We start from the raw sequence: 15,913 nt of genomic DNA on the forward strand, positions 1-15,913 counted from the left end.
TGTGCAAGAGTGTAAAAACCTAAAAAAAATAATTTTGGTATAATTGCACCAACCTGCAGAAAAAATGTATCATGTTATTTATGCCGTATGATTTAGGGTGAATCAATACGGGCGGATTTGAAGTGCTGAACCCGGAGGGGGCGTCCACCACCAGATTCCGCAGCAAATACCGCCCGTAGCATGCTATGCAAAAGTGATTCTTCCTTCACACGAGCAGAAACCAATTGCGTTTTGCACTCTTGGATAAAAACAAATTGCAGCATGCTCCATTTTCGTGCGCCACCCGCACAGACGGCTTCCATTGAAGTCAATAGAAGCCGCCTGACCTGCGGTCATTCCGGAATGTTAATTCTGGAATGGCTGTGGGACTCACCTCATCAACTAGCGACGGTGCAGGGAAATCTGGACTGTACATGTGTGCCGGCCGGGCCATCCGCAGTACACATTTCAGAAGACAGGTATGCGGGGTTACCAGATACGGTCAGGGCCAGATTCTGCTGCCAGAATCCAGACCTGCCATGTGCATGTGGCCTAACAGTGTAAAAAAAAAAACTGGCAGAATTGATGCATTTTTTTTCCCTGCCCTCTAAAAAAAATTGATAACTTTTTCAATACATTAGTACCCAAAAATGATAACAACAAAAACCTCAGTTTGCCACACAAAAAGATGTCTACGCCGTGACAAAGTGCTGCGGTTCCGAAAGTCAAAGAAATTCCAATGTGCTCCTGGATAGGGGTCTCTAATAAGGTCGCCACTGTATTTAACATATCTACTGTATATACACTCCTCAAATAATGTGCTGCCCCAGACACCTGCCCAGATTAACTGTTTAGTACGTACAACCGCATACTGTACAGTATATAGGAATGCCCTTTCAAAAAATGAAGAATAAAAAATGAATCTTTCCTATTGCTATGATCCATATTTTATTTTACCGGCATTCATCTGCCTAAGCTTCAAGCAATACTTCTCTCTAGTCAATCAAAAATCACTGAAATTCCCTTTTTTCCCTTCCGTGATTTGGCTGGTGAAGCAACAGACGCATGTAGCATGTACGCACCTGTGCATTGGGATGGAGGCGTACGGGAGGGTGTCTCGGCTTGTCAAGTGTGGACTTTTGATCTTGTGACAGTGATGTCTGTTGCTCCCTTGATAGATGTGTTTTTCGGTGCTTGGGCTGTTTATGTTGTTTTTAATAATGCCAGTAAATTTAGGTTGAGATAATTATAGAGCATCTGCCCAAGTTGCATAGTGTCCTCCGTCCTGCTGTTATTTGCATAACAATAGGAATTACGTTAGCGCTGTGGATTATAAATGAGGCTTCCTTTAGCTCGGGAAATTTTAAGGATTTTTGAGCACCGTGCGCTCGCCCAATACTCATCACTAACTTTATAATTGCAGCCGTAGTCATTTTCCCATATTATATCATGCTGCAGATTTTTACATGGTTTTTGGCATTCCGCTACATGTGAATAAGTCATCCTGCCATAGATGATTCAGGTGTATTAGTGTCAATCAGCTCCAGAAGAGGGCTTCATGTTTGCTCGCCTCTATGTTCACCCCTATATTGGACAATATATTTTATGGCCCTGTTTCTGTTTCTGGTTCCACTTCACCACTATTAGCATTAGTGAACATAAATAAATGAGGATGCAGAGCACCCTCCCTGAAAAGAGTGATCCCACCAGGATGTGCCAGTGGAGTAGTCAAACCAAAGACATGGGCTGGAGAAACAAAGGGGGCTGGTAGGTAATAGAGGCCAGTGAAAAGCACAAACTATTGTAACCGCAAGAACCAGGCACCTTTCCTTCGGAGGGGTTGGTTTAAATAGGCAGCAGGGGAATTTAACTGGATTCCAGGTGGGGCAGGAAACAAGAATATCATCCAGCAAAGAAAAAAAGTGCTACTTGAATTTGACAACTTGCGGGCATCCGCAATATGCCTACCTCACTATTTGCTATTTCACAACATAAACTGAGGATTTCATCTGAATTATATTCACTATCCTAACAAAAGTAATTGGACATCTTAACAAGAGTTAAAAGTAGTATTTATTTCCATATGTTAACATTTAGTAGGGCTCTAATGACATTGGATACTCTCCATGACATACTTTATACTAAAATATTTTACACTACAGCTGGTATTTCCCTTCATCCATCCTGCAAATGTCTGGTGAGCTTTCTCAAAGCAGATGGACATTGTTCATATTTCCTGACTTGATGTTCCAGTTTGTCGAAAAGATGTTCAATAGGGATCAGGTCGGGACTCTGTGTAATTATTACACATCTATATCCTCAAACCAATGTAAAACAGCATTGGATGTGTGACAAGGCACATTGTCTTGTTAGAAGTATTGTTGACCATTCCCAGAGTATTACCACATTGTCAGCAGTACATTATTGTCTACAATGTCAGGGTACACCCCAATGTTCATGGTTCTTGTCACTACAACCAACAGACCAAGACCATGCCACGTAACACATCTCCAGACCATAATAGTACCTCCATCGTAATTAACTGTTAGCACAACACACTCAGGCAAAACACATTCCCCAGGATCCTCCACACCCAGGTATGTCCATCTGATATGAAGATGGGGTAGTGTGGTTCATCAGTCCATAGAATGTCTTTAAGTCATCCAGTGATGACTCCCCTTGCACGATTGCAGACGGGCCAGTACATTTCTTTGAAAGAACATGTGGTCAGGAAATATGAACAGTGCCCATCTTCTTTGAGAGAATTTATCAGATGTTTGCAGGATGAATGGAAGGAAATACCAGCTGAAGTCATGAGGGCCAAAGGAGCCCCACTAAATAATAACATACAAATAAATACTACTTTCGATTCTTGCTCAGATGTCCAATTACTTTTGGAAGGATAGCATATCATTTTTTTTAGAGGGGAAAGGAGTCCAGGCACGTTGCTTGCACAGAGGCTCTCTCCACTCTATGTCCACCCCTGAGCTCATGGCACCACTCATGTCATTTGCATACAGCGCTCTGTGGTTTCACAAGCCGGTCCAGGGCTCCCGATGCAAGCTGAGGAGTGGGAGAGGTATGTATAGCCCGTTCCCAATGTCGGTGTCCTTGTTGTGCCCCCAGTTTAGTAGCTCCATGGACGCTGATAGGTGTCATTGAACTGGATTAAATTCCCATTTTCTTGTGTCTCTTGTCTGTGCTGTAACCATGCTCTCTCGAATTCTTCCGAGGTAACTTTAGTATAGTTTAAGTATTTTTTTCCTTTGGTTCATGCACTTACTGTTTCCTTTTCTTTCCTCCGTACACAACTTCTTTAGTAAATACTATGGTAATAATGATTCCACATAGGGCGGCATAACAAAGCCATTCTTTGTGCTGGGAATTGTGTTAATTGAGCTGGATTCCAACATGCTGACACACGTATTAAGAGCAATATATGGAATAAGCAAAAAGATTTGTAACAGTAGAGGCAGACAGTCATACTGAATGCCTCTTTATAGAGGGACACATAACAGAGCCATTGTATGGGTTGTGAGGGGTGGGGGGGGGGGAGGTTGGTGTTTATAGATAATCTTTTTTTTCCTTTTTTTCGACATAGATGATGGTGTGTAAAACACCACTTAATGTTTTTCGTGTGGTGAGATAAACTTCTATTGCCTGTGTTGGTAAACGAGAAATACTTTTATGCCTTCCTTTGAAGGTTTTTGTTGCTACAAAAGCACAAGATGAAAACACTGATGTGCCTTTCTCATGTCAGATGGGTCAACTTGGCTTTCATCTTCTAAGAGGAATAGAGATTTGAAGGCTACTTTATAATTTGTTTTTTTTTCGTGATTTTGCTATTTTAAAATCCAAAAATATATGTTGTTTCTATGAGAGAAGGACAAATGGATCAAACTTGTAATGTGGTCGGTTGTGCCTTAATGGGTTTATATAAAAATAGATGGCCCCATGTTTCCAATTACAGAATGGTGCAACCCACTGTTAACTCCCTTTTCACTTTTTAAAGAAGAAAGGCTTGACCCCCAGCTAGTTTCTACAGTTGCAATTAAAATGATTCACCTCCCCATTGCAAATTAGGTTTAATTTGCCGAATTTACAAACTTTCAGCTGTTTGCCAAAAACAATTTAAACAAGTACAATTTAAGAAGCTCAATACAACTAATCTTAAAAGTTGTTTCTCCAAATTCTGTTCTATTCTATTTTGCAGACGGCTTCTCCTTCTCACAGCGTGCCTGTTTTCTGCCAGACCCTATGTACTATTAGGGACTCAGTTCATCAGGCTGTGACATACAATACTGCGCACCCGATGCACATACGCTCCTTTAATACATGGGTTCTGGCAGGGAGTGGGCACGCTGTGAGGGGGAGAAGCTGTCTGCAGAATTGAATGGCTTCTCCTGACAGCATGAGCGAGAAGAATTATACATAATGAAAACAAAGATCTGGTACCGTGGTATCATATCTACAAGATTACGTTGTTTCTCTTGCTGAGAACAATCAAGAATTATACAACAATTCCATGGTGGGACTGAAGCAATGGGGTACACAAGAGAAATGGGATTACATTAAATAAAATACAGCTATGAATAAGGGCTCATGTCAACGGACGGGTTTGAATATCAGAATCCGAGTGGGGCACTCGCGTGGATGATCCAGAGTTCAAGCCACCTATAGACAATTATGGGTGTCTGCAGCTTAATTAAACCATCCGGGTTTGTTTTCCGGACCTTGTGGTCCAGAAAACAAATCACAGCATGCTCCGTTTTGCCGCAGATCCCGCAGGGACGGCTTCCATTGAAGTCAATGGAAGCCGTCCAATCTGCGGCACAACCGGAACTGTCACTCCGGGTGTGCTGCGGGTCCACAGGAAAGCAGGAGTTTAAAAAAAAAATCTGCACTGCGCATGTGGGGGGGGGCATGCTGGCTGGTGGGCCCACCCACACACGGAAGAGACGACGGACAACCTGCATGCAACCGGACTAGTAGGTAATGTCCTCATGCTGCGGGCATGGTAGGATCCCGCGGCGTGGCTCTTGCCCACGGAACCCGCCCTGCCCATTAACATGAGGCCTAAAACTGAACTCTATATTGGCAACAGTGTGTCAACAGCTGTCCCATGAAGAACAGTAGCAAACACAGCTGGATCTAGCTCCCTCTACTGCTATGCAGTGAGATGAAGATGGATATCTTCACCTGGCTGCTCAGCTGATGAGAGGTTTTCTAAGTAAAATATTAATAAAAACCTATTGCAAGAATGCTTAAAATCACTTATTCTGTACAAATAATAGAAAAAAAAATGTTTAGGTACTTTAAATAATTCTGAGACTGTAATAGTCATTAAATATGGCATTTTGTCTTTAATTTGGAGTGTTGAGCTATTTAGATTGTTCTTGTTTTTTTTTTTTTCTTTTAGCAAACAGCTAAAAGTTTTGAAATTTGGCAAATAAACCTTATTTGCAATTGGGGATGAAGAATTTTGATTGCAACTGTAGATCTCTTCTTACATTCCTATTACATATAGGGTACTTGGATATCACTAACTTCAGCACCGTCTCTTTGATCTCCTCTGTTATGCATATGAATATCCTTGACTAAAGTTTTGTCAAGATGGAGTACTTGTCATGCCTTGATAAAACTTTTCATCCCGTTATGCATGTAATTTCTTTTGACTCTTTTATGGGTTGCTACCATTGCCTCAATGATCACATCACAGTAATAGATGCAGCCCCTCACATCAACTTTATGAAAGATCAACTCAAAGGGATTTTCAGAAATATAACTTTGATAAATTATTCTTAGGATAAGTCATGGATGTTTCTTTGGTGGGTGTGCAACCTAACAATGCCCTCTAGTCAGCAGGGTGAAAATAAACTGCACATAAGTTCCTTTGTGTTTAATCGCATGACAATATTCACTCATTGATCTGGTTAAATTTACCAATACAATACGGTGTTCACCGCTCATATGAACTTTGTCGGAGTAGTCCAAGAGTAAGATGTTGATGGCTTATATTTAGACCGTGAATATTTGATTGTTAGGGGTTTTTATTTGGAAAGCCAACCAAGGACAGCTCTATTCGGATCATTGATCATATGAACACTCATTCATTGCCTAGTGGACTTTGAATCAGGCTGTGTAAAGGCTTGATAGATGAGTGCAGTGCTGGATTAAACTTTGTTTTTTTTGGCAACCACTATCAGAAAAGGCCGAATATATACTGCACTGATAGGCAGTCAAACTCTACTAGTAATTATTAGGAAATAATAGTACCAGTGTTTCTGTGCTACATGGTATATCCATTATGATCCCCACACATCACACACACAGCTCTACTACATGCCTCCGGATTCACACACAGCACACACACACACAGCTGGGGTACAACCGTGCTGATTTCCAAACATCACCAGTTCAGCAGACTCCTGGATCATGTAACCTCTGACTTCACCCACACATGTGATCATATGACGGTGACATCATCACAGGTCCTGGTGGCTGCTTTTAGCTTATCCAGTATACAATACTTTCTACCAAACTGCACAATGGTTCCTCCCACAGCAGTGACATCACCGCAGGTCCTTTATCGCACCGGATCTCTGTAGTGGCGGTAGGTGGCTATCTTCTGTTAGGACCGCTGAGTTGTGTCTGAGATAATAACAGTTTAGTTGTATTCTTATTTTGTTATTTTTGTCCTCCCCTTCCAAGAACCCTAACTTTGTTGTTCTTCTGTCGGTCAGGCTCTGTGTTTTATATATGTTGTAGGACCTGTGATGATGTCACCAGGGGTGGAGCGATTATGTCACCAGGGGCGGAGCATGGGAAGCACCCACACACATACATACATATAACGGACAAGTGGCTGTTAGACGTTTGATTCTGCTTGTACAGAGAGCAGCAAGACTCACACCAGAACAGTAAATAATCAAACTCATTACTGAGCTCTAAACAAATATAGCACAAAATAACCTCAACAGATAGATACAATACTATGCTCATAACATAAATACAGCCCCAGAACCAACTTCAGTACATAGAGTATTAGAACTAAGTGACTGTACTGTGAGGGTGCTGATGGGCTTATATAGGCACCTCAGAACATCGGAGAGGAGGAGACAGCCAGAAGGAGGAGAATTCATGCAGCTCCATAAGATACTGCCACAAGGAGGAAGATCATCTAGCCAGGCAGTCCTAAGAGGGATGATTGCCCCCAGCCTACATCCTTCTAGCTAAGGCCTGGCCATAGGCAAGTGCCAGTCTCATTGATCAGCTCTTGTCTATTGGAGCAAATTGCTCCATGTAGAAAGACCATTGCTCCTTTAATGCATTTATTTGTTACCTGGAATTGCATATTTGTACATTTGTGTCTCTACGAACAGCCTAAGGTCTATGTACCTCATTTCAGAAAACAGAAGTAGGTGTAATGATGTTGCTTCAAACATTGCCTAAAATCCTGCTGAATAATGCATAGCAGCTAAAATTAATTTTCACCAAGATACAATGGCCTTGAGTATGGAATACAGTGCAATGACAAAAAGATCCTGACAAAATCTGATGGATCAAGTCATAGCTATCTAATGCCCATAGGTACCCATAGACAAATGGGCAACCCGTGACTGCATTACAAATGAGATGAACCTCAGTGAGCCGTGACTCGACTCATAGTTCCAAACAATCTACTCTTAAAGATCACCTTCAAAAAGTCATCAACCCATACAACAGGGTCATTAAAATAAAATCCCAAACTTAAAATAGTGGTGAGGTTAGCTTTTCCCTGTAATAAAATAGAATACTTTTAGTAATCAGGGAAGTTGAAAATATATTTTCCCCGCATGAAGAGAATTTGGAGAATAATCTTAAATTGCTTCTGGCCATGAGCCATGGACTAATTTCTGTTCCCTTAACTACGTAATTTTTTTCAACTAACCAAAGTGTCTATAATTTTTCTGAAGAGGTGAAAAAGTCTATTATTTGGTCTTCATATCTGTATTTATACAAGAGTGGGTCAAATATTATCCGCACTCTGGCCGCCTGCAGACGAGCGGAAATCCCGCCGCGGGATTTCCCGCGGGATTTCCGCCGCTGAAAGTCTGCATAGGAGTGCATTACAATACGCACTCCTATGCAGACGGCCGCGGTTTGGCCGCGCGAAATCTCGCGCGGCAAACAAACCGCGGCATGTTCTAATTTTCTGCGGAGCACGCACTCACCTGGCCGCCGGCTCCGGTCTGCGCATGCGCTGGCTGCGCGGCAGCCGGCACATCAAAGAGCCGGGGCCGCCAGGCGCGGGTGAGTACGCGCTCATCCCTGCAGGCTCTGGGGTCGGATCGCGCGGCGAGATTTCTCGCTGCCGGATCCGACCCGCTCGTCTGCAGGCGGCCTCTGGCTGCAGAATATATTTTAATCAACTTTCAGAAAAAAAAACATTTTTTTGACACAATCTCCTTGCTTTTCAATACAGTTTGTCCATCTGTCAATAAGCTTTCATATTCCCTCATTAAAAAATGTCTTAGGATGAGCTGCGAGCCACGAATGGACCGTTGTCTTCATTTCTTCATCAAACGTGAATCCTCGTCCTCTTAGTGCTTCTTTCATGGGACCAAACAAGGGACATTCCAATGGGGCAGGATCAGGAACACAGAGAGGATGCTTCAAAAACTCAAAACAATCAAAAATATCAGTTCACGTGTGCAATCAGTTGTGGACATGGATAGGCATCCGGCTCCCTCTTCATGGCTGACAATTGTGTGACCGTCCTTGAACTTCTCTTTCCATTGATACACACTTCTTCGTGACAAACCACTTTCTTCATACTGACATATATCTGCACCGGATACACCCTCAGACCCCAAAAAACTAATCGCTGCAAGCTGCTCTTCTTCCATGCAAATCACAAGTGGGGCCGCCATTTTTCTTGCAATGCAGTCATCAAGTAGCTAACATAACACATTGAAAAACCTGCACAGCAGTGATTGGGGAGAGAGCGACCTACAATGAAAAGTGTTGATAAGACAGTGTGGCCAACAGAAGTTTTAACATAACTGAAGTGCAGATAATTTTTGACTTACCCTCGTATATCTGTGCTGGGTATATTTATTGCAGAAATGATAAATGTGTATGAGGCTGCGTTGTGTAAAATTTTGGGACCATGCTAACATTTTTTGTCTTATTTTTGTATTTAGAGTTTTGAAATAAAACTTTGCTTCTTTTTTTCTAGTCTGGAAGAAAAGAAAAAGGCGACCCGTTAAACATTGCTATTGATAAGATGACCAAAAAGACGCGGGATCTGCGCAGACAGGTTGGTCCAGTCTACACTTTGTTGCTTCTCTTCTTTCTTATATTGTTTATTGAAAAATGTCTTTAACTCCTTAACGACCGTCCATATGTCTTTTGCCCATGGCCATTAACCCCTTCCCACCCCATGACGTAAGAGTACGCCATAGGAGAGGGGTACTTATCACAAAATGACGTACCCTTACGTCATAGGGATAGCGCGAGATCATAGCAGATCTCGCGCTATCCCACAGCGGGAGCTGGCTGTCACTAGTAGCCGGCTTCCCGCGGCGACAGCGGGGAGCATCGGAGATGCGCCCCCCTGCTGTTAGCCCCTTCTCTGCCACGCTCCCTCTGTGACTCCAGCCGGCTGGTTGCTATGGCAACAGGACGCCAGATACCGGCGCTCTGTAATGCCATAGCCTGTGATCGGTATAGTAAGCGATAAGGCATGGCAGGAGAGAAGTCCTGCCATGCCTTATCCTAGCGATCTGCAGTGCTGCATTAAAAGTCCGTCAGAGGGACACAGATGGTGTAAAAAAAAAAGAGCAAAAAATAAAAATGTTCAAAAAAATGTTTAAAAACCCTTTTTTATGCTTTTTCTCATATTAGCATAAAAAAAATAAAACAAAATTAAAAATCCCACATATTTGGTATCGACGCATCTGTAACAATGCGTACAATACATTGAATGTGCTTATTATCCTGCGCGGCAAAAAGCGTTTTAAAAATGCTTAAAAACTAATATTTAGCATTTTGCCTCCCAAAACCACAATAAAAGTGATAAAAAAAACGTGTGTACCCCAAAATAGTACCAATAAAAACCTCAGCTCGTCTCGCAAAAAATAAGCCCTCAGAGAGCTCCATCTATGGAAAAATAAAAAAGTTACCAAACTTTGAATACAGTGAGTTTAGAAAAAAATAATAAATTCCAAAAAAAGGGTTTTTATTGTGGAAAAGTGGAAAAACCTAAAAAAAAATATAAGAATTTTGGTATCGTTGTAACTGTATCGACCCGCAGAAAAAAATTTAGTGTGTCATTTATGCTGCATAATTAACGCTTTAAAAAAAACAAAAAACATCTATGGCAGAATTGCTGCGTTTCTCTCCCTACGATCATAAACAAAATAATAAAAGTTTTACAATGTAGTCTATGTACCCAAAAATGGTACCAATAAAAACTACAGTTCGCCACGCAAAAAAAAAAAGTCCTTATATGGCCGCATCGACGGAAAAATAAAAAACTTATGGCTTTTGAAAAATGCGGATGAAAAAATACCAAAAATCGTTTGGTCCTCAACGACAAAATAGGCAATGTCCTTAAGGGGTTAAGGTTTTTTTTTCTGATGTACTGTCTTCTTACGGTGGTTGCATCAGAAGCCTGGCACAGGTCTGCTGTGCCAGGGAGAGCAGGGGCTCAGCTTTTGGATGATAGCCTGGTACCTGCCGAACAGCAGGGATTGAAGAAACCATGGATCCCCGCTGTTAAACCTTTTAAATGTCATGGTCTTTGCGATAACGGCATATAAAACGCTGACAGGGTGAAGGGGCTTCTTCTCTCACCCATAGCAGCCACAAAGACCTCATACCATAGTATTCCCCATGTGGATAGCAAATGAATATGATCCTCATTGCACCTGTGGGAGCCAACCACAGTTCCTCCTACTAGTATCAGCCACCAAACCTTCTAAAGAGTACCAGGCTTTGATCCCTAAAAAAAAATACTAGCAAAAGCACCATTATGCCCTTATGAGCACCAGCTTCAGTCATTCATATGAATGAGAGCCAAATATGTCAGCCACAGTGTCCCCCTAAGATTGCTATCTACAATTCTCCATGAATACCTGCACCAGAATTATCTTACACTATCTCTCCCTTACACTTGCATCGATGGGATCTTAAGATTAAGATAGTATTCAGCAGTGTAATACGCTCTAATGGCAAGTCAAGTTGAGCTTGTCAAAAGTGTCCCTCCTTTAAAGGATACCCCAGAGTGTCAGCTGTAGTTATCACGTAGGACACTGATTTTGTTCCTTCTTTACTGTGCTGTCCACAACATCAGCCAAAGCCCCCATACCATACCCTCATATGTATAGCCAAATAGCCCAAAATGATTAACATTCTCAGTGCCCCTATGAGAAGTAGCCACAGTGCCCCCTACGTGCACCAGCCACTGATCTTCCCAAAGAATACCAGCCACAGATCCCTCAAGAAATACCTTCAAGAGTACCAGCTAACTTTTATGAGTACCTGCTGCTGTCATTCCCATGACTAAAAGCCATATTATTGTATGTCAGCCGTGATGACATTGCTAACTACAATGCCGCATGAGCGAAAGCAGTACAATTATCTTATCTCCTCTCTGCTCTTGCATCATGAAATTCAGGAGGTTACATGCAAGCAGTTGTGAAGAAGCTGCCCCCAAGTCTCTTTATTTTCCTCTCTATTTGATGTTTGCTGCTTTTTATTTTGTTCCATTTAAGGGCGCCCACCCACTGGCGATTTTTTTTTCTTTGCGTTTTGCGTTTTTTCTCAAGAGCAATTAGAATTGAATGTACTCCTGTCCACTGGCGTTTTTTTTTGCGTTGCGTTGCGTTTTTTAACATAGGAACTGTCAGTTGCATATGTGTCCTTATTTTTCTCCTAATGCACCCATGAAAGTCAATGGAAATTAATGGAAAAGCCGCGAAAACGCCGCGAAAATGCGGCAAAAAACGCCGCGAAAAACGCGGGAAAAACGCCGCGAAAACGCTGCGTTCTTCACGCACGAAAATCGCAAACACCAGTGGGTGGGCGCCCTAAATTTGGACACTGTGCCTTTAAGGAACTGGATGTGGAGGGGAGGTAGCTGAGTTTTTATCACGAGATGAGTTCTCTCCCCTGGGTTTCCTTTAGTTCCAGTAGGAGGGGCCTATGGCCAGTTAAGGAAGTTACAGAGAGCGAGGGTAAGACGCCCCCACTGATGCTCTGCTTTAAGACCAACGCAGATATTCTGCATTGCCCTTCGCCTGCAGAGCCTGTCCCATGGGTTCTCCAACAAGAAAAGGGGACAGTTTCCTCTCAGAGGGGTCATTTACTAAGAAGAAAGGCACTGAGTGAAAGATCGCTTGGTGAAGCACCAAGCTCAGAATGCTACTTATCTTGTCTCAGGAATATGCTATTGAAATGTAGGTAACAATAACCTGTAACTGTGTTGGGACTGTTACCTTTGTCCGAGCTGCAAGTGAAGGCTAACTTGCCAGGTGGACAATTGCCTTATTCCTGTATCAGTTAATCATTATTAAGCAAGGAACCATGTTCCAGAATCTTTATTGCCTATCATATGGTTCCCACCAGTGCAACCACTCACTACATCTATGCATGTTCTCTATTTGGGTCGCTCTCGTTGACGAAATCTACATACAGAACAGATGACCTTAGTTCTTTGCCCCGCGGCCTGCTGTCCACATTTCCATCCCCACCTGGCTGGTCAATACTCACCTAGTCAAAGGGCCCTGGCAAGAAAATTAGCTGGCAGAACCCTTGAGTCATAGAATAGTTAGAGGCAATCCAGCAGGTCAATGGTCAGCACTGTTTCATTACAACACTGGGGTCCTTTTTGACCAAGAACAACCTTTACATGAAACGTGTGGCCTTATTTTGGGTTATCTGGTGTCTTCCCTCTCCATTCTCCGAAAACATATTGAATTATTTTCCGTTTGCCATTTCATGGACACCTATTGGATGTTTAATATTAGGTTGTAGTAATACAGCACTTGCAGCTTGACAACACCCCATCTGGTAGGCTAAGCCCCCTAGGCTACACCCCCACAGAGAGGTGCATAGCTATTGGGGTGCAGATAGCAGTTGCACCTGGATCCTGGTTCCTGTGTTTGCCCAAATGATCCTTGGCCACATAAAAAGACATCAATATTATAAGTAGCGTGTAGTAAGTAAGGTGTCCTGTTACTTCTTGTATTGTGGCCACGAACCTCAAGATATGCTTCTTCTGGTGCAACAAAGACCGTCATGTGTGCACAGATCAAAAAGCTCACCTTTCCATCTTGCTTCTTGAGTAGCTAGCCATTGTGTGCGTGGGAATTCGAGGAATGAAAGTCTGGGCCACACTGCGAGCGACGACTGATGGTAATAATACATTGTATGTACAAAGCAGTAGAATATTGTACCGCTATGCTGCAGAAACAATGGGATCTAAATGAATGATATTTAACTATTACGTATAGGACTTTGCTTGTGTTTTATTCACTGCGTATGCACTGTATATTCATTTATCGGAGCGCCACGTGTGCGAAGCCATATAACAAGTGAAATTTATGTTCCTAACAGTTGGGTGCTAAGAAAGTGTGAAGCAAAAATGTTCAACCTTGAGTCGTTTTGTTGTTCCAAGAACTGTGCATAATTTTTATTCTTATTTTATGGCGCATTTTTATTATTTGCCATATTATTTAAAGGACCTACAAAACAGCAATTCAGAAACCGCTGAATGTTGCTTGAAAAAAAAAAAAACACAACCGAAAATTCTATTTCTAATGTTTACTTTAGGCAGATAAAAGATAGCGGGATCTGCAAAGATTCGGCAATTTACACAAGACTGAAAGTCATGTTAAGTTAAACTGAAGTCATTCTTCTGGCTGATAAATTTGATTTTACGCCTGGATCAGCCGGTAAGGATTTTTAAGCTTTAGTTTTTGAGCATGTTTTTTTTTTTTTTGTTGCCTCTGATCGAATGAAAATTTTGCTAAATGTTTACCGGGATGACATTGGATTTTATGGTCCACTTAAGTGCTTCAGAGGAAATGGAGAGTGGTTGACTACAGATGATTTACTCTCCCAAGTCTGCAATCATTTCCTTAGCGCTTAATTATCAACCCCAGTTTAATTTACTCTACACATAATGTTTGCTGATGCACATATGGCCTCATAGCACACAACATTATACACATAACAGGTCATGTCGAAGAAGGTATGAAAAGGCTCCACTATAGCCCAAAAACATCCACATTAAAAAATGTTTGCTTCATTCTTAGAAGCTACTTGACAAAAAATGTCAACTAGAAACTAGTTGGTTGTTGTATGGATTGTATCTAGACAGTTGGGGCTTACATAAAAATGTAAGACCCTGCCGAGTACATGTGGTCTAAATCTGATTCTAGTTCACGTGATCATTTTCTCGTTTCATGACTGGACGGCAAGACTTAGAACTTACAAAGTTTCCCTTTCTTCAAACCTGGTCCATTGGGCTCAGGCCCTTTCCTCTGTTTATTAATATTGTAGTGCTATTAGAGAAGAAGCATATTTTGCAGCTTCACATGGGCCATAGAAAAGGGAATTGTTCCTCTTTGTTGCTTTATACCTCAATGCCCACCCACGGCTTTTGGTGGCATGACCTGGAAACGTTTTTCAATCCCATGTTTGTCTATGGAGATGGAGGGAACCTGGACAAGTTCATGTCAACCATGCAAAAGAAGCAAGGTTATGTTCAACCACAGCTGGTGTTTACTTCTTTGTTGGCCCTAAAGGGGCCACCATCGTTAGGCTGCACCCACTGGTGAATATTGTTTGCCTTCTTTCAGATTTGGGCTTTACTTTTCTCTTCTAGAACCTGTCCAACAAAAACATGTTAATACCTTGGGTTAACCAATTCATTCTGTTTTTTCATACTTTGTCTCCTAGGCCAAGCACTTTCCCCCTCTTTGCTACTGTTGCAGTATGTGTAGAGAAAGAGCCCTTTTGGCAGTTTCACATGACCAATGGAGAAATGGTTCATCCTTTGGGTGCTGCTCACTGCCTCAATGTTCTCCCCTGGTTGGTGGCATTACTTTGGGACACTTTTTATTTTTGTCAATGAAAGGATAGAACACTATGTGAGTTCATTACAGCAATGAAAGAAGTAGAAAAAGGTGCATTATATGGGCTTTCTCTATTACTTGATAGCCACAATTCGGCTCTTTGCCCTCCTTTTAAAGCAAGGGTTCCCCAACATTTTTACTGGGTATTCACCAGCAAAAATATTGTGTTACCTAGGCTTTATCATTAGTTGAAATCCATTGCAAAATTAAAAATTGCTTAATTTTTGTTTTTTTTCTCTCCCTTGAACCCAACCTGAATTAAAATAATTTATAAACCAAACTACTAAATTAGGTATTGGCACTCTTCAAAATTGCCTGCTGTACCAGCAGGTAGAAGGTATTACATAGTTTATGTTGCCTGTTTCAGTCTTTAATGTAATTATGTAAGGAAATTAAAGAAGACCTGTTAGGTGTCTATATCAGCAAGGCTGGCTGCAAAGTTTGCCGCTGCAGCCCTGCTAACCATATTGCTTCCTGAGTTTTCTTGATTCTTAACTGTATTTGTCCATATGGGCTCACCTTAGAGACAGCTCACAGTGCTATCAATGTGCCAAGTAAATGATGTTCTCCACTTACTTTCAATAGGTGGAGGAAACCTGACATAGCCCATTGACAATGGGTGGAACAGACCAGCTACTTGACCCACTGACAGCACCAGTTGTAAGAAGAGCCCATATGGGCCAAAGGACATGAGTATCAAGAAAACATAAGTAGCAACAGAATCAGTGAGACCACGGCTGCAGAGCTATGCAGCCAGGTCCACTGCTATAGATATATGGCAGGTCCTCTTTAAGAATATAAGCCAAGAA

General features: G+C 41.9%; 1 protein-coding gene across 2 annotated transcripts in view; it reads left to right on the forward strand.

Annotated features, from left to right (window-relative positions):
- Positions 1 to 15,913, forward strand: part of CTNNA2 (catenin alpha 2) — a 2,255,723-nt gene that overhangs the window by 1,572,981 nt on the left and 666,829 nt on the right. For both annotated transcript variants that reach the window (XM_066572940.1, XM_066572941.1), the window contains exon 8: positions 9,200 to 9,280. In XM_066572940.1, the coding sequence (XP_066429037.1) occupies positions 9,200 to 9,280 (81 nt within the window). The remainder of the gene's footprint in view (positions 1 to 9,199; positions 9,281 to 15,913) is intronic.

This window comes from Eleutherodactylus coqui, chromosome 7, assembly GCF_035609145.1.
Source record: "Eleutherodactylus coqui strain aEleCoq1 chromosome 7, aEleCoq1.hap1, whole genome shotgun sequence".
Lineage (NCBI taxonomy): Eukaryota > Metazoa > Chordata > Amphibia > Anura > Eleutherodactylidae > Eleutherodactylus > Eleutherodactylus coqui.